At 37.7% G+C, this 19,708-nt stretch overlaps 2 protein-coding genes and 2 non-coding genes across 4 annotated transcripts; 2 read left to right on the top strand and 2 right to left on the bottom strand.

Moving 5' to 3' along the window:
• Positions 1 to 4,242: 4,242 nt before the first annotated feature.
• On the bottom strand, positions 4,243 to 4,346 carry LOC125612221. The gene has a single exon (XR_007342555.1). It is a non-coding gene; the product is annotated as a U6 spliceosomal RNA (small nuclear RNA).
• Positions 4,347 to 10,289: 5,943 nt separating this feature from the next.
• Positions 10,290 to 11,240, top strand: LOC107133870 (olfactory receptor 2AG2-like). Its single transcript, XM_015476023.1, has one exon. The coding sequence runs from the start codon at positions 10,290 to 10,292 to the stop codon at positions 11,238 to 11,240; it is 951 nt and encodes a 316-aa protein (XP_015331509.1).
• Positions 11,241 to 16,839: 5,599 nt separating this feature from the next.
• On the bottom strand, positions 16,840 to 17,763 carry LOC107133880 (olfactory receptor 2D3-like). The gene has a single exon (XM_015476031.1). The coding sequence runs from the start codon at positions 17,761 to 17,763 to the stop codon at positions 16,840 to 16,842; it is 924 nt and encodes a 307-aa protein (XP_015331517.1).
• A 44-nt stretch (positions 17,764 to 17,807) lies between these two features.
• Positions 17,808 to 17,914, top strand: LOC125612203. Its single transcript, XR_007342540.1, has one exon. It is a non-coding gene; the product is annotated as a U6 spliceosomal RNA (small nuclear RNA).
• Positions 17,915 to 19,708: the final 1,794 nt, after the last annotated feature.

The following is a 19,708-nucleotide window of genomic DNA, read 5'->3' as shown; positions in this document are numbered from 1 at the left end:
ATGGTGAGCTCAAAAATTGATCTAGTATTGAGTTAGGAAGCTTAATTCTTGAACAATGATAAATACATTTGTGACTTTTCAAAAGGTAAAATGAAATTTTTTTCCACAAGAACAATAACATGGGAGTGGTATTTTTTCCCCCATGTTTGTTTAATAAAGGCTAAAGAGGCAGAGTATTAACAGCCATAAATTCATTCATTTGAAATTATCATTATTATTTTTTATTTTTAAATAAGGTACAATTTAAATACAGTAAGATCAATCTTTCTTTAAATGTTTTTGTTTAGTTTATGACAATTATACATAATAGTGGATTTGATTTTGACATAGTCATTCACACATGGAGTATAATTTGCTCTATTTCAACCTGGATATTAAACCCCTATTGGAGGAGTAGCTAACAGATTTTCTCCCATTCTGTAGGCTCTCTCCTAATGCTTTTGTTTCCTTTGCTGGGAAGAAGCTTTTTAATTTGATGCCCTTCCCACTTATTCATTCTTGACTTTATTTCTTGAGTTTTCGGAGTCTTGTTAAGGAAGTTGGTGTCTGTGCCAATATGTTGGAGTATTCAGCTTTTGTTGTCTTTTAGCAGTTGCAAAATTTGTGGTCTAATTGCTAGTACTTTGTTTTACTTTGATTTGTTTTGTGCAGGATGAGAGATAGAGATCTAGTTTTATTCTTCTATAAATGAATATCCAGGTTTCCCATTTGTGAGAAAGGTTATTTTTTCAACCTATATATTGGCACCATTGAACAGCAAGAACCAACTACATCATCCATCATATTGTTCACCAAAAAAATGGTGGGGGATGAGACTATATAAACTAAATAGTTCTAATGGGCAGTAAAATTATAGTACCTTAAGTGAAGAGAAAATAGGGAATTGCAAGAGAAACTTGAAATATTTAAAAAGTGAACAGAGGGGAAGTGGGAGAGAATAGCTGATGGCTATAAAGATGATTAAAAAATAACTAAAAGTAATAAATTGAGGAAGAGGGAAAAAGGTAATTTGGGTTGTTAGAGGAGGTAAAAAGTGAATAAGAAGTAAAAAGAGTAACGAAAACAAAGGTAAGAACAATTAAATGAATAAAATTTCAAATTAAAACAATCCTTGAAATTTCTAACCCTAAACCTCAAAGTCAAAACTATGGGGGAAAAAAACTAGGCCAAATACATGGCTGAGTAAAAATTGATTAAAAAGAGAAAAATTACATACAACCATGCACACACATACAAATTCACAAACCTATCAGTACAGCAAGAAGATAAAGAGAAAGAGACTAGAGAGAAAAATAATTTTTAAAAAAAAATTTAAAAAGGTATACAACTAGGAAAAATAATCTTAATGAAAAATGAAAAGCTTGTTTCCATTGTGGTCAAAACTATTGACAAGAATGTATGTTCATGAATATCCTGTCACATCCTTCTTTGCATTTCCTTTTGGCCTATATACCCTATGGATCAAGAGCTAGGATTATTAAATCCAAACACTTTGTGTTTCACACCAAGTTGCTATTTGCTGTGGCCTGGAACAGAAGCTGGTTGGAGTAGCTCTCAGCTTCTACAATAGTATGTGGAAGAACTGCTTCTCATGGTATCTGGGAAGCACTGACAAGCAGAATTTTGTCTGGACCACTAAGTTGGTGCATTCCTAGAGCTGAGCTAATGTAGAGTTCTACATGAGAAGTTCAAGAACTGGGGTTTTAGTTCTGACTATCCTTTGGAACTTTGTCTGGAGGTATTTACCCCTGTTGCTGGGCAGATGCTGATCTCTGCTGGAAGTGTGGGTCTCATAAAGTTCTGGCATATTCCCCTCATAGAGTGCAAATCTCACCTTATAAGTCATCACATACTTTACCATCATGAATGTGGATTTCCCAGGATGAGACTTGGAATGCAGAAGTGCCTATTTTACCAATTTTGGCTTCTCCCCAGCTGGTTTCCTGGGCCACCAGAAACAAAGAGAACACAAGCTTCTCTCCCCTCTGTATCATCTGGGAACAATCATCTTTGTGCCTGTTTCAGTCAGACTGGACCAAGCACACTCTGATCCTGTTTGTTGGGGGAGACTGGCAATGCTTTCTTAAACTCCGGAGTTCTGCCGCTGAAAGCTGCCTTGTGGGTACTTGCACATGACTCCCACCTTACTCTCCACTTGCCCAGCAAGACATTCTAAGTGCTTTTCAATCATGAACTCGCCCTGTCCTGTCTGGGTTATTTAAGATCAGCCTCCCTTTCTGTTCCACAGGTTTTCACATGACAAATTTGTTCATGGTGCTTTCCATTTCCTCTCTCTCTCCTCTACAGTAAAATGGTGGTACTAATGCAAGCACCACCAACAAAACTGGTTCACCTTTACTGTATTTCTTCTTGTTCTCTGCTTAAAGCTTCTGACTTTCTGTGACTCTGTGATTAGTTTACCAACCAATATTAAATTCAGTGGATTCCCTTAATTGCCCACCTAGCTGAGAGGCAATACTCTTGAAGCTTTAATCTCAACCTGTGGAGCAACTGGAAAGTGCTCCCTTTGTCTAATCCACCATTTTCACATTCCTCACTAATCCTTTTTTTTAATATATTCTTTTGCAACTTTTGATCAATGAATATAATCATGTACACACCACCAAAGTCAAGATATTAACCACCAAAGTTTTGTCAACTGCTCAAATGCCCTTTCATAATCATTCTCTCCCTTCACCGCCAGGTATCTGATCTGTTTACTGTCAGTATTATTGTGAGCTTTTCAGAGTGCTTCTTTCACAGAGTGTAATATGTTTGAGATCCATCATTCTCTTTGTGTTTATTAAAGTGCTTTCCCATTAACACTAAGTAGTACCCAACTGTATGAATGCATCATAGTTTGTTTATCCACTCAAAAAAGAATGGCCATTTGTCATTTTACAATTTATTTATTTATTTTAATTAGGTATATATGACAGCAAAATGCATTTTGATTCATCATATACAACTGCAGCACAACTTTTCATTTCTATGGTTGTACACCATGTAGCATCATACCATACGTGCAGTGTTACCTGTACCTAGGGGTAATGATATCCATCTCATTCCACCATCTTTTCTGTCCCCATGCACCTTCCTGACCCTCCCTCTCCTTTGCCCAATCAAAGTTTCTCCATTTTCTCATGCCTCCCCCCTCATTTTGGATCAATATCCACTTATCAGAAAGAATATTTGGCCTTTGTATTTTGGGGATTGGCTTATTTCACTTAACGTGATATTCTCCAACTCCATCCATTTACCTGAAAATGCCACAATTTTATTCTCTTTTGATGCTGAGTAATATTCCATTGTGTATATATACCACAGTTTCTTTTTTCCATTCATCTGTTGAAGGGCATCTAGGTTGCTTCCAGAGTTTAGCTATTTTGAAGTGAGCTGCTAAGAACATTGATGAGGCTGCATTACTACAGTATATATGACTGTATACAGTATGCTGATTTTAAGTCCTTTGAGTATAGACCCAGGAGTGTGATAGTTGGGTCAAATGATGGTTCCACTCCAAGTTTTCTAAGGAATCTCCATACTGCTTTACAGATTGGTTGCACCAATTTGCAGTCCCACCAGCAATGTAGGAGTGTTCCTTTTCCCCCACATCCTTACCAACATTTATTGTTGTTTGTATTCTTGATAACTGCCATTCTGACTGGTATGAGATAAAATCTTAGAGTAATTTTGATTTGTATTTCTCTAATTACTAGAGATGTTGAACATTTTTATATATTTATTGATTGAATGTATATCTTCTTGTGAGACATGTCTGTTCAGCTCCTTAGCCCATTTATTGATTGGGTTATCTTTTTTTTTTGGTGTTAAGTGTTTTGAGTTCTTTATATATCCTGGAGATTAATGCTCTGACATGTGTGTGGCAAAAATTTGCTCCCAAAATGTAGGCTCTCTGTTCACCTCATTGATTATTTCTTTTCTGAGAAGAAGCTTTATAGTTTGAGTCTATCTCATTTATTAATTCTTGATTTTATTTCTTGCACTTTAGGAGTCATGTTAAGGAATTTAGAGCCTAGTCCAACATGATGAAGATTTGGGCCTACCTTTTCCTCCAGTAGGTGCAGGACCTTGATCCACTTTGAGTTGAGTTTTGTGCATGGTGAGAGATAGGGGTTTATTTTCATTTTGCTCCATATGGATTTCAGTTCTTCCAGCACCATTTATTGAAGAGGCTATCTTTTCTCCAATGTATGTTTTTGGTGCCTTTGTCTAGTATGAAAAAATATGGAATGCTTCACAAACTTACACGTAATCCTTGCACAGGGTCCATGCTAATCTCTGTATCATTCCAATTTTAGTATATGTGCTGTTGAAGTGAGCATTTAAAATTTATTGATTATGAAAAGAGCCATTGAACATTTGTAATATAAATTGCCCATTCACTTAGGTAAAGAACCCAACATAAACAACTTGGGATATGGTATGGACATGTTTAGGTTTATAAGAAATTGCTAAACTATTTTCCATAAAAGTGGTGAGCTCATAGATGTGGAGAGTAGAAGGGTAGTTACCAGGGACCAGTGGGAGGGCAAGGAATGTGTGTGAAAATGTTGGTCCCGGGATACAAAATTTTAGTTAGATAGAAGGAAGAAGTTCAAGAGCTCGATCATATAGTATAGTATTTTAATGTTCTTATCACAAAAATGATAAATATGTGAGGCAATGGAAATGTTAATGAGCTCAGTTCAGCAAATCTACAGTGTATACATTTATCAATTCCTCATGGAGACTATAATCAATATAAACTTTTACTTTTCAAGTAAAACAAATTTTAAAAAGAAAGGTATAATAAGCACATCAGATAGAGCACTAATTTCTAAGATATATAAAGCACTCAAAAACATTAACACCAAAAAAACAAATAACTTAATCAATAAATGTGCCAAGGACCTGAACAGACACTTCTCAGAAGAGGATATACAATCAATCAATAAACATATGAAAAAATGTTCAACATTTCTAGCAATTAGGGAAATGCAAATCAAAACTACTCTAAGATTTCATCTCACTCCAGTCAGAATGGCATCTATCAAGAATATAAACAACAATAAGTGTTGGCAAGGATTTTGGGAAAAAGGTACACTCATACATCACTGGCAGGATTGCAAATTGGTGCAATCAATCTGGAAAGCAGTATGGAGAGTCCTTGGAAAACTGGGAATGGAACCACCATTTGACCCAGCTATCCCACTCCTTGTTCTATACCCAAAGGACTTTAAAACAGCATACTACAGAAACACATCCACATCAAAGTTTATAGCAGCACAATTCACAATAGCTGAATTGTGGAACCAACCCAGATGCCCTTCAGTAGATAAATGGATAGGGAAACTTTGGTGATTATATACACATGGAACAGTACTCTCAGCATTAAAAGCGAATAAAATCATGGCATTTTTAGGTAAATGGATGGAGTTGGGGAATATAATGCTAACTAAAGCAAGCCAATCCCAAAAAAACAAAGACCAAATGTTTTCTTTGATATGAGGATGTAGACTCATAAGGGCGATGGGTGGCGGGGAAGCATGGGAGGAATGAAGGAACTTTGGATTGGACAAAGGGGAAGGAGGGGGGAAGGAAGGACCAAGTGGATAGGAATGCTGGTGAAATGAGTTGGACATCATTACCCTAAGTACATATATGAAGACACAAATGGTGTGAAAATACTTGTGTACAATCAGTGACTTAAAAAAATTGTGCTCTATATGTGTAATATGAAATGAATTGCATTCTGCCATCATGTGTAACACATTGGAATAAATAAATAATTTAATTAAAATATACTTAAATAAAAATAAAGAAAAATAAGTGGGTTAAAAAAAGACAGGGGTTTAGGCCTTCTGGTTCTCTTGTTTGATTTCTGTATAGTCCCCCTTTGTGTTAATATTAACCTATTCTTCTGTTGGTGGGCAGAAGTGTTGTTTCCATTTTTGTTCTATAATGAAAAGTCCTGCTCTATTTTACCTATGAAAAACTTCCTCCAATAGTTTTGATATAAAATGTTCCCTTAATTCCATGTGTTAAGTGTTTGGTCCCTCAGTCCTACCCTTAAGATGTAGGCCCTACAGGGTGTACCTTAGGTAATTGTTAGTGTGCTCTTGAGGGGGATTTTGGCCTCTTTCTCACTATTCTTTACTTCCTGGCCATAACATGAGTAGTTTTTCCCTGTTGCACACACCACTCTATTGCTATTCAGCACACCCAACAGAGCCCCAAAGCAAGAATCAGCCCAGACCTGGACTGAAACTCCAAAATAAAACTTTTCTCTTTGTAACTTAATTTTTTTTTTAGTTATTTCATCATTGGGATGAGATGCTAACCAATATGTCTCCTTATGAGTGTGTTACTTTTATACATGCTATATTTCTTTTGTTGTGCAATAGTTTCTAGGGTTTATTCTTTTTATACTGAAAAAATAAATATTTGATTTTAACTTTTTTGAAATTGAAAGTAAATGGAGTGAAAACTCTAGCAGTCTTTCCCAATATTACTAGTGAAATGAGTGACTAAGGAATTAAAACTGAGGAGGATGAAGCAAAGGTTTGGGTGAGAGATGAGAAATGCCTGAACCAAAACCACGATGGTGGAGCCCAGTGCTGTGTCCTCATCCCTTTGAGCAGCTGAGCCCACTGGGCAGAGAACACATAGGCACATGATCATGTGCACATGCATGAGAGAGGGTGGAAATGAGAAAGAAATAGAAAAGCATATGAAGATCCAATAAATCACTGTAGAATGCTAACTAAGGTCAGTGAAGGAAGATCTGAAGTTAGTATTGTTAACTCCCTCCAGCTGGTAATAGCCCAGACAAGCGCCTCATAGAGGGAGATGGAGAGTGGTAGCCCTTCCAGAAGCCAGAAGATACACTCTATGATTTGGACAGAAGAAAGAATAGGGGTTACTTGCTTCTTGGACCAGTTCTGGATACCATCTACTCAGTCAGGCACAGTCTCAGCAAGACCTCACAGGGCAGAACAAGTCCTCAGGCTTCAGAGCCCATAATCAGTGAAATGTTGGGCCAAGATACATGCCCAAGAGGATTCATTAAAATCCAGTTTCCTGGAGTGGCATTTTCAGGGGAGGACATGTCACTTGAGAGGAAGAGACTCTAATATGTCCCCCAGGACAGGCCAGAGCTCACAATTGCCCAAGGAAGAGTGGGGCTAGCCAATAGTGGGTCTCTTTTGAGTAGCTCCTCCCATATCTCCCCGTTCCCCCCAGCTCCTCTGGTGCTTCACATTTTCATGAATCCCAATAAGAGAGGAACATATGAAAATATGAGGACAGGGATTCAAGAATTCAGCCCAAATCACTCCATGACTGTGAAGCACTTTCTCACAAGGAGAGTGGATGGGAGCCTTCCTAAGGGATTCAGTTCCTTACGTCCCCAGGATCCTGCCCAAGGTTCTCAGCTGCCTGTCTGCATCTGTCTCTTTCCCCAGGAAAGAGAGTTAATGACAGTGACCATTAAGAGCCTTTGACCCCTGGTCCCAGTCACGATCATACACATACGTATATCCCATCCTGCCAGAAGAACCACCTCCTCTTTCTTCATCATCTTGACCTTCTGGAACCCATAAGTGAATCCCAGGATCCTTGCTGAGGTCTAGCAGTGGTATTTTTCCTCAACGAGGTAAGGACTCTCTTTCTGTTTCTAGTCAGTAGACCCTCTAAGTCTTGAGAAACAGAATCAAGATGGTATATACTCTTCAGCTCAGACTCTCTAGTGCCTTAGGCTTTACAGCTCATTCACTCCTGTCTGTTCAAGGTGACTTTAGGCACTTTGAACATGTTAGAACTTTTGCAATCATTTAGTGCCACTGGCCAGTACAGAGCCTCTAGAATTCCTGATGCTGGCTTCCCAATAATATTCTCAGTACTTACCCTTGGTGCACCTGATTTTCCTGGACTCTAGTAGTCTGATGAGGTCCCCCAAAGGAAAGCACCTTCAAAGACGAATACCTAATATCAGCTGAAGTTTCTCTTGAACATGCCACAGAAATCCAACTAAAGTCAGTAAAAATGTTTAAATATACTGATCAATGACAGAGAAAAAACTTATAAAAATAAGCTTCTAAGCTTTAGCATTATCTGAATGGACTGACCATCTACAATGGTCCTGTATTCATCTCAGCCTCTGCTGACTGACTGCTCTTGGTTTGAGGTACCCATATATTTCTAGCAATTTTCCAGAGAGTAGTCCTTCCTTTGTTGGTCCAGTTGGTGCTCCCTGGCCTTTCTCCTTAGAGATCTATAGACATGAGAAACCAGTGAATGGAAAAGGAGAGAAAGCAAGAGTCCTGAAACAGAAAGAGGCGGCATGTAGGTAGGAATCTGGAGGCCTGGCGACACCTCCTTAACAAAACCCTGCTTTTTTCCTCCTCTTTGAAATCTCTCCCTATATTGGCCCAGAGATCTGGAGAAATGTGCCCAATTATTTCTTTCCCTTTATTTCTCTATCCTTTCATCATTTTATTCAAGAAAATTAAGAGCATTTCAAGTCTCATAATTACTAGCAATCGTGCCCAGAATTGTCCTTAAATATCTTTTTTTTTTTTTGGTTGCTGTTCATAGGCAGTATTCCAATCAATGTTTTCCAGGTAGTCGTGTAGTTTTGGTTTCATGAAGCAGCAGGAATATCATACACCCCAATGGAGGGTGAGGCTTCACTTTAAGGAGTGTGTTTCTCTGAAGGTCTCCTTGCTTAGCGATCCTTATGGCAAAATTGCAGGAAGAACATCACTGTACTGTATGTCAGTGTCCTGACTTTTACAGCACTATCTGCTCTCTTTTTGTTATGTCCTGTTTTTGACCTTGCCAGTTTCTATTCATTCTCAACCTGTAGCTTGTACCCATTTTATTGGGGAATCCTTTTGTGAAACCTCCCTTATTTGTTGTGAAGTATGTCATATTTCCCTTCACATATTGGTCATTGCCATTGGGTGAGGTAGGTGTTTTTGTGATTAGTTTTCACATCTATGCTACCACCCTAGCATCAAGTGTGGTACTGGATACATCAGAGTTCCTTATCAAATATCCACTTGTGTAAATGAAAGGGACTGGATCATATGGGTCTCCTGATATCAAGTTTTTATGATCCCAACTCTGAGATACTGAGAGTGTTGACGTAAAGAAAGATAGGAGCTGGTGGAGATATTACAAGGGAGAGATGATGAACTTTTTGTTAAAATTTTCTCTTCTCTTCCAGAGTGTCTTCTATATACTCCACCTAACTGTGAAAGATCTGCATTCATAAAGTGCATGCTGAGTGGATACCATCAGCTCCATTCAAAACATTCCTCCTCAGTCCCTTCCATTGGTAGTATCATATGGATTCAGGACTCAGCAAGGCCAGCATCCTTCCATATGCTCCTAAGATTTGTGAAGCAGAGGAAGGTATTTTTTATGGTCAGAATGTTGCTTTGACTCCCAGGTAAAAGAACAGTTTTGGTCATTTTCTATAAGGCTTCCTCTTTTGTAACTCACACCTTTTATCATATACCATAAATACCAACAACTTCTATGTCTCTGTGGATCCCATAATTTTATTTTTCTTGTCTCCTTCCGAGTAAATAGCTCATCACTTCCTTCGAATAGGCAAGTGTTCTTTTTCCACTGTTCCTACTAATTTGCATTAAAAACCTACATCAGGCTGACCATTCAATTAAGCCCAGAATTGTTTTTATCTAAAGCAGAGTCACTGTATCCCCCCCAAGGAGGTGAGGATGGCTTAAGAGTATAAGAATCATGTGACCCAAGATCCCTGAAATCCTGCTAGTGAGGAAGGTATCAAAAACAATGAGGGCAGAACATAAAGGCAGACGTCAGGTTAAGCAAGAAGATGGCAAACAGGTTTTATGAATAAAATTTTAAAAGTAGAATTGTGTCCCAAAGTCAACTTTAAGTAGAAAAACAGCCAGCTTTTAAACACTGTCCAGTGTACTGGTTTGTTATGAAGAGAGAGATGTTTTCATCTATGTAGAAAGATCTTTGGGCTTATTCTTTCCCATATCTTATGTAAAGATATTCTTAATAATTAGCATTATCCGACATGCCTATTTTACATTTACATGGATGGGCAAATCAAAATTCAATAGAAGTTTTTAGAAATTCAGAATCCAGAGGGGAAATTTAGCTGAGAGAAGGAAAGGACATTTCATGGGATTTCTATTGACCACTGCATACTGTCCTGGGATGGACCAAAAAGGTAGGTTAATGCCTCTGAATATCTATCTTGTTTTAGGCAATTGAAAGAACTAAACAGAATGGAGCTCTGGAACTCCTCCACCTGGGGAAGCAGCTTCATCTTGGTGGGGATTCTGAATGACAGCAGGGCTCCTGATCTGCTCTGTGCCATGATCACTTTCCTGTACATGTTGGCCCTCACAAGCAATGGACTGCTGCTTCTGGTCATCACAACAGATGTCCGGCTCCAGGTGCCCATGTACTTCCTGCTCGGGCAGCTCTCTCTTGTGGACCTCCTTTTCACATCGGTTGTCACTCCCAAAACCCTCCTGGATTATCTTCGCAGAGAAAACAGCATCTCCTTTGGAGGCTGTGCCCTTCAGATGTTCCTAGCACTGATGCTGGGTAGTGCAGAGGACCTCCTCCTGGCCTTCATGGCTTATGACAGGTATGTGGCCATTTGTCATCCTCTGAACTACATGATCTTCATGAGGCCAAGGGTCTGCTGGCTCACAGTGGCCACATCCTGGATCCTGGCATGCTTGACTGCTTTAGGACACACCATGTATACAATGCATTTCCCTTTCTGCATGTCCTTGGAAATCAGACATTTGCTCTGTGAGATCCCACCTTTGCTCAAGTTGGCCTGTGCAGATACCTCCAGATATTTGCTCCTGGTTTATGTGACAGGTGTGACTTTCCTCTTGCTGCCCCTTTCTGCTATTGTTGCCTCCTACACCCTAATTCTGTTCACTGTGCTCCACATGCCCTCCAATGAGGGAAAGAAGAAAGCCCTTGTCACCTGCTCTTCCCATCTGACTGTGGTTGGGATGTTCTATGGGGCTGCCACATTCATGTATGTCCTGCCCAGTTCCTTCCACAGTCCCAAACAAGACAACGTCATCTCTGTTTTCTACACAATTGTCACTCCAGCCCTGAACCCTCTCATCTATAGCCTGAGGAATAAGGAGGTCATGGGGGCCTTGAGGAGGGTTCTGGGAAAATATGTGCTGCCAGTACACCCCACCTAGTAGAGAGGGCTCTTGACTTGCCTCTTATTATTCCTTTTCAAAGTGAAATTGCTATGTTCCTTCATTCTTTAATATTATCCTCTGAGATGATACTTATACTTTTGAAAATCCCACCTTATTTTCTTGTATGTAGCTCTAGTATAAACAGACTTCAATGTAAACTCACTTGGCACATATCAGTGACCTGTGAAGCCCACATAAAAAAAGGGACTAGGACAAGAAAAAGCTTTGAATGGATGTCTTTGACTCACTCTGGTGAGGCATCATCCTGACACATACCAAATAAACATGGTAGGAGACTGTCTATTTCAACATTGTGTAGCAGTAGGGACTTGGGATTGCTTTGGGACTGAGCAAACTCCAATGGCCTGTTAGCACTGAAGGACTGTTCCTTTGAACTGGATTCTTAAATCTTTAGTAAATAAAAGGTCCACAGAAGATATATTAGACTTGCTGTTTATTAAGATGTTAGCTGCTAATGGGGAAGAGTAATAGAGATGTGACTGCATTTGCATTCCAGCCCTGAGGAGTCAGTCATACTGACTTCATAAATAAAGGCATAAACCTGAGTTGGTGTAGTGGTTGGGGCTAAGAAAAAAGGATCCTGGCATTTCAATTTGAAAATTGTCAGAGTCTTTTTGATGTTGGGGGCATTTTTACAGTGCCTAAGATTAAAATTAAAGGAATAGAATTGAAAGCACCCAAGTTTAAACAGAATAGTGTACAATAACAGTGAGATAAGTCTATGGTATATATTTTCTTTGAATTTTGTTAAATGCAGATACACATATGTGTTTTGGAGCATTGAAATAGCTGCAAGGAGATGAAATCCTTGAAGTGAATGTATGTGATGTCTCTGTCCACTGGACAGGAGGCATAAATATATATATATATAACTCACTCTCTAGCTAACCTAAACATGCTTTCTTTTATCATATTTAGTGTCATGGCAAGATTTATAAGAAAATGTAGGAACTTGAATTTGTTGCATGCAGAAGCTCTAAAATACCTCACCTATGTAAAGATTATTATGGTTGGGAACAGTGTTTGTGAGAGCTTGGAAGTTCTTGTTTTCTTTCTAAAAATAATTGTAAATTATTTAATCTATTTAGATAAGCCATAATATAACACCTAAAACTGACTGATGTGAGTTCTTTATAATGAAAAAATTCAGAAATTTAGACAGAAGCAAAAATCACCTGTATAATTGTTCTGTTGTGTTTTTATTATGCATACTGTATTTGACTGAATTTATATGTAACTGACAATTCCTTTCGTCATTTAAAGCTTAGTGAATTTTCTTCCTTTGTATGAGGGTATATTTTAGAGTAATGACAGAGAGGAAGGGGAAAAGAGCACCTCAGTTTGAATCCCTGGCTCCCTTTTTATCCTCAGTGCACAATAGGAAACTGAATTAAACCCTTTGTATCTCCATGTACTCAACTTAAAAGTGGTGATAAATACAGGCCTGCAGTCTTGATGTTATTGGGTAAATGGAATAAGATAATAAATGCCAGGCATTTAGACCTTAGCCTGGCTAAATCGTGCTTAAACTGTGTTGGCTATTATGGATGAATAAACAGTCTCCAAAAAATTTAATCTTACTTTATTGTATTTTTTAAAAAGTGAACACTTGCACATTTTATTTATTTTTATTTTTATCAGCAAAAATTTTATCTATTTTTGGTGTCCAATATAGTGTCTTGATATTTGAATACATTGTGAAATTGCTAAATCAAGCTAATACGTGTTTTACCTCATATATTTGCACTATTGTGATAAGAACAGTTAAAATATACTTCTTCAGCAATTTTCAACTACACATATATTACTGTTGTCGCTACTATAATCACCATGATGTGCAACAGATTTCATGAACTTCCCCTTGTGTCTAACTTGAAGTTTGTATTCTGTGATCAGCATCTCCCTGGTAACGACCATTTTGCCTTCCCTTTTTGTGTTTGACTATGTTAAATTTCACATGAAAGTGAGTCCACACAGTGTTCTTTTTTATCTTACTTAACGTCTTCCAAGTTCATCCAGGTGGTGGTAAAGGACAAAATTTCATTCTTTCCTAAGGTTGTCATTGTTTATTTACACCAGATTTTCTTGATTTAGTCATCCATTGATGAACACTTATGTTGTTTTCATATCTGGGCAACTGTGAATAATGCTGTAATGAATCTGGGAGTGTGGGATTTCTCTTTGCTATAATGATTTCATATCCTCTGGATATGTCTCCATCATGAAATTGCCAGATTATATGGGAATTCTATTTTCAATTTTCTGAGGAGATTCCATGCTGCTTTCCACAGTGTCTGTACTAATTTGCATTTCCATCAGCAATGTGCAAAATTTCCTTTCCCTACATTTTTGATATAGCACTTGTTATCTTTCATATTTTTGAAATAGCCATGCTAAAAGGTGGGAGGTGATACCTCATTGGGTTATTTGTATTTTCTTGGTGATTACTGATGTTCAACATTTTTTATAGACCTCTTAGCCATTTGAATATCATCTTTGTATAAATGTCTCCTCAGGTTCTTTGGGCATGTTTTACTTGGGTTGTTTACTTGTTACTGAGTTCTTAGGATATTTTGGATATTAGCTCTTTTTTAGATATATGGTTGGCAAATACTTTTATCTAGTCTGTATATAAGTTCATGTTATCTGCAGAGACAAGTTTACTTGTTCCTTTCTGATTTGGGTGCATTTCATTTCTTTCTCTTGCATGGTACTGTGGCCACGACTTCCAGTATTAGGTTGAATAGAAATCTCAAAACAAGGCATCCCCGTCTTGTTTCTCATTGTAAAATAATTTCTTTGAACTTTCCTCATGGATAATGATGTTAATTAAGTGCTTATCTCATTTAGCCTTTATTATGTTAATGTATGTTCTTTCTATACCTAATTCACTAGACTATCAGGAAGATATATTGAATATTTTTCAATGATTCTTACATGTCTATTGAGACCATCAGCTAGTTTTTGTCTTTCATTCTTTAAATTTTGCTTATCACACTTACTAATTTGTATGTGTAGAACCATCATTGCATTTTTGAGATAAATGATGCTTAATAATGGTGAACAACCTTTTTCATGTTTTGCTCAATTTTATTTGCTATTATTTTTTGAGAATTTTGGCATCTATGTTCATCACATTGGCCTGTAATTTTGTTTTCTTGCAGTGCCCTCAAGTGACTCAGATACCTCTTCTGTAGTGACTGGCCTGTGTTTACAGGCTATGGGATTCAGCCTGACTCTGAGCCTTATCATGGAGAGACTAATCTCAGACTCCTAGGCAGTAACTGGGTACCCACACCCTTTTCTTCCCCAAGTGGAAAATTCTGTCTATATTGTTCTTCCAAAGGTTGGGGGAGATATGAAATGGACAGTCCCATGGCAACCAATTCCACAATGCTGGGTCATACCTGGAGCTCATAGATTGCCAAATTCAGTCCAGCAACAAAGCAAGATCAAGGTCCATGCCTGCTTGTTGCTACAGGACACCCAAGGCCTGAGACCTCTGCAATCAGCATCAGGTGAAGCCCTTTCTTAATTCCCTTACTATCTCCCAAGCAGGACACATCTCTCCACATAGTGTTGTTGTAGTTGAAGGGAGATCTCTTTTCTGTATCTTTTTTAATTATTATGTTAAAATGAGGTACTGTGCTGTAGTGAAAGTAGTTTGGTGCACGAACAGCTGTGCAAATTGATGTTTCTGTGGAGAAAAAAAACCCTGGAGAATCATACCAGCGTCTTGCTCTTCCTCCACAATCTTTTCATGCACATTTGTAAAGTGGATTCCTAGGATCAGAACTGCTTAATCAAATCATATGATATTGATTCTTTAAAAAAGTAACATGCTTATGTTTTATTTATTTAAATTAACAAATAAAATCATAGACATTCATCATGTATACTATGATGTTTTAAAATATGTGCACATTATGCAACAGTTAAATCAAGTTAAGTGATACATACCTTTCCTCACAGTGTTGTAATTTTTGCTTATTGGTCTTTGCTCAAAGAAAGCTTCTTGTGCTATGCTAAAGAACTTTTTCTTCCATGCCTCATTTACCCCACACATTTTCTCCACCTGTCTGAGGTATGCTTTTCTCTCCCAGTCCTATCTACCTAGGCTATTATTTGTCCTGATTCTTCTTACTGGTGTCACCATCAGCCCCTCACAATGACAATTTAGAAGAATTAATCCATTTTGGGTGTGTTCTGACACTTTTCCTAATATATCTGTTCATGATTTTGTTTTGTTTTGTTTTTGGTGTTATCAGGGATTGAACTCAGTGGCATTCGACCACAGAGCCACATCCCCAGCCCTATTTGGTATTTTGTTTAGAGATAGGGTCTCACTGAGTTGTTTAGTGCCTTGCCATTGCTGAGGCTGGCTTTGAACTTGTGATCCTCCTGTCTCAGCCTCCCAAGCCGCTGGTATGACAGGTCTGCATCACTGTGCCTGGCCAGAAAATTCTACTCTTTAAGACTGAGCTATTCATGCTTAATTGGCATCACAATTTTTTAGTGCCTATCATACTGTCAGATAGCTATTAAAATATCTTTCAATTTAAATGTTTCCACAGACAAAGTTACAAATTATCAGAATGCACAAGTAGTAATTAAATACTAACAATTATTAAATACTACCAACTTCCTAGGCATTTCAGTACAGGAAGCTCAGTAAATATGTGTTGGTTGAGAGAATTACTGATTAAAGCAGAACATGATTGTATATTTTGAACAATAAGATTCCCTTCATAATTGAAATTAAAAGAAAGACAAGATAAAAATTATTTCAGATATTAAATATCATAGACTCATAACCTCTGAGATAATATCTAGACCATAAGTCCTTTGACTAACTTTGGTACTGTGATCACACAAACTGCCAAGCACAATATTTCACTCTGTTACTGTCTTTCAGAATTAAGCTCCTAAGCAAAGGCATAACCAGATCATTTCTATAGGGCAAGACTTCCTATAGGGCAAACTGGTTCATCATGTGCATAAAACCCTCTACAGAATAATATAAAGCTAGCTAATCCTGTGACAATATCATTACTAAGCTTTATTTCTTGACATATATTCCTGATTTTAATGTACCCTCTCTGGCCATCTTTGTTTTTGTTCATGATATAGTGTCTCTTAGGTATCTTTTCGGACCATTGATACTTGTTGAAATTGTATATCCTACTAATAAATCAATTATCATTTCAGTAGAGACATCTACATAAAGTATTTCTGATCTTCAAATAAGCTATTGCCTTCACTTTGGGTCTACACAGTGTTTTTTTTAACCTTTTCTAAAAATAGTCCCTCTCATTGAAATTTTAAAATGGTTATCACTATGTTTATGATCTCTTGTTAGTGGATTGCCACATCTTTTGAGGAAAGCACTGAGTTTTACTCATCTCGTGGATGTAGGCACAGTGCTTGCATAGAGAAGTCATTTAATGAATATAGAAGCAAATAAGCTGAGAAATGAAGCAAGGGAAGGAAAGGATGAGGATGTCAGAACCATGTTGTCAATCAAAATGTTCAAATATTTTTTTCAGATTTCAGAACTCACTGCCTCTGAGGCATACTATCTTCCAGCCAGCTTCCTGAGAGCCCCCTTAACGTCCTTGTTCCTAAGGCTGTAAATGATGGGGTTCAACATGGAAGTCATGACTGAATAGAACACAGAGATGACCTTATCTTTTTCATTCATCGTCTTGGAATTCGGTCTCATGTAGGCAAATATTCCAGAGCCGTAGTAGAGAACCACAACGGTGAGGTGGGAGCCACAGGTGGAGAAGACCTTGAGCCTCCCCTCCCCAGACTGCATCCGGATCACAGTGGAGATGATATGCCAGTAGGAGATAAGGATGAGGGAGACAGGAGCTAGGAGGATAATCACCCCCATTGAAAAGAGAGCTATCTCAGCATTGTAGGTGTCCCCAGATGCCACCTTTAGGAGAGCAGGTGGTTCACAGAAGTAGTGATTAATGACATTCCGTCCCTGGTAGGGGAGATACAGTGTAAACGCACTGTCCACTGAACATACAACTGCCCCACTTATCCAGGACACTGTGGCCAGCTGGACACAAGCCTTCTGGGTCATAATGGTGGAATAGTGCAGGGGCTTGCAGACAGCCACATACCGGTCATAGGACATCACTGCCAGCAGTGCACACTCTGTACACCCTGCAAGGAGGAAGACCGCTATCTGTATTGAGCATCCAGTAAAGGAAATGGTTTTCTTTTTCACAAGGAAGTGAACCAACATCTGGGGTACGATGCTTGTAGAGAAACAGAGGTCAGCAAAAGATAAGTTTTTGAGAAAAAAGTACATGGGTGTGTGAAGTTGAGAGTCAACTTGGATGACGAGTATTATCAGCAGATTTCCAAATATGGAAAGAAGGTAGATGATCAGGAAAACACAGAACAACAAGATTTGGATCTGTGGATCCTGTGACAGTCCCAACAAGACAAATTCAAACACAGAAGTTTGGTTTCCTTCTCCCATTGATTCTTATTCTTATTTACCTGTCATCAGAAAGAGAACAGAGGGTGCTCGCTTCGGCAGCACATACACCAAAATTGGAACGAAACAGAGAAGATTAGCATGGCCCCTGAGCAAGGATGACACACAAATTCGTGAAGAATTCCATATTTCTTTTCAGGAGTTACTGGATTTGGTATTTATGAAAGCTTTGAGTACTACATTACAGTATAGTTTAAAAACTGTAACTTAATAACACTGGAATTCATCAGAGTTGTTGACAGATTCTTTGGTGCTTTTCACTTGTTTTGTTAAGTAAGGATTTTTCTGTTACTGATAAACTATATTTCCCCTAACCTGTGAGAAACAATAAAATGCTTTATAAGTATTGTAAGAGAGAGAGAGAGAGAGAGAGAGAGAGAGAGAGAGAACACAGGCATTCTGAATGTTATCTTTCGTTGCTTTATAAATATGTATAATTCTAACAAGTACAACTTTTGACTATCAGATTTCATCTGCCTCCTACAAGGGGTCAGTTAGCCTTAAGGTTCATATTTTTGTTTCCTGCAATGCATATAGCTTTCAAACACATTTTCCTTTGCTTGATAAACTTGCAAGTATGAGTATCACACACTGGCTTCTTCACTAATCCAGATGTTTATATACTTAGGTATTAGTAAATTACTATGTAGATATTAAGAGAATTATTTTGATTAAATTTCATTTTTATTTTTTGAAAAATACTTTGAAAACACTAAAATTAGATGTAAGAAAATTCAGTGAACTGATTTAAATAATAAAATGTTTTTACTTTTAGATTTAAAAATATCTATTAGCTCATAAATCACAGATTATCAATGGAAAAAATTTGTTCACAGTAATAGTAGGAAGTCAAAATATGGTTTGTAGATCAAACAGATAAGTTGCATATATTAGTTTTTGCTCTTTTCCATAGTTATTTAAAGTAAAACCACTCTTAAATAGTAGTCAAAATCCAGGTAGGACAGCTAGACTGATTTAAGGAGGTCATCAGATCCATGCCCGGTCTGCTAGGAGAGCCAGTATGGAGCCAAAAAGTGAGTTTAAATCTGGTATTTTGATGTCTACCTAATTTTTGTAAATTTATTTTTAACATTGAGATTCATGGATTCCATTCACAATGCAGAAGGTATGGGAGACACAGGAGCTGACCCTCATGTCTAGCACTTGGTGTCCTAGGCAGCAGAACACAGAACTGTTAACACTAGTAATAATACTGTCATCATTATAACAACAACTAAAAAAACTCACTTTATTTAGCATTGTGGTATCTCAGGAATTCTTAAAAGAAGAATTTCAAGATTTGAACCCTACTGACCACCTCACTTTATAGACAAAGATTCTGAGGCCTCATGATGATTTAAAAGAACTTTCAAAGCCACAGATTTGCAAATTATTAAATCAGTATTTAGTCCCAGCAGGCTGGTCCCTGATTTTAGACATGATATTTTTGCACTAAAAAAAAAAAGAATATAGATGCTATTTCTAAAGATGCACTCTGGTATTGGGCTCTGTCTGAATGCATAGAAAGAGTCATAAATAGAATGTACCTTCAAATTAGGATTTGAGACAGGGTAAGGCAGAAGTTAATGGTATACACTGAAATGAAAAACACCTGCTATCTTTCAATGGTTTGAATGCAGATGGAAAAGAAATTAGGCAGCAATTAGGCAGCATTTTAGCACCCTCTAAATATGCCTTCTGCCCATTCTTCTTTTCCTCTGTGTTATTCTTTGGAAATCTTACTTAAATCTGTTGCCTCAAATATTACACAACAGAATGTCTCAAATACTATCTGGTGGATGACCACTAACCTAAATTTAAAGAGTTAATGCTACCATTTAACCTAAGAAGAACTTTTTAGACTTGGCAGTGAGAAAGAGTAAGTACCTTGCTTCCATTATTAACCTATTTGATTTAGTATTTTGCT

This window comes from Marmota marmota, unplaced genomic scaffold (genome assembly GCF_001458135.2).
Source record: "Marmota marmota marmota unplaced genomic scaffold, marMar, whole genome shotgun sequence".
Lineage (NCBI taxonomy): Eukaryota > Metazoa > Chordata > Mammalia > Rodentia > Sciuridae > Marmota > Marmota marmota.
The sequence above is the reverse complement of the archived record's forward strand: the minus strand, read 5'-3'. Positions and strand labels throughout refer to the sequence as shown.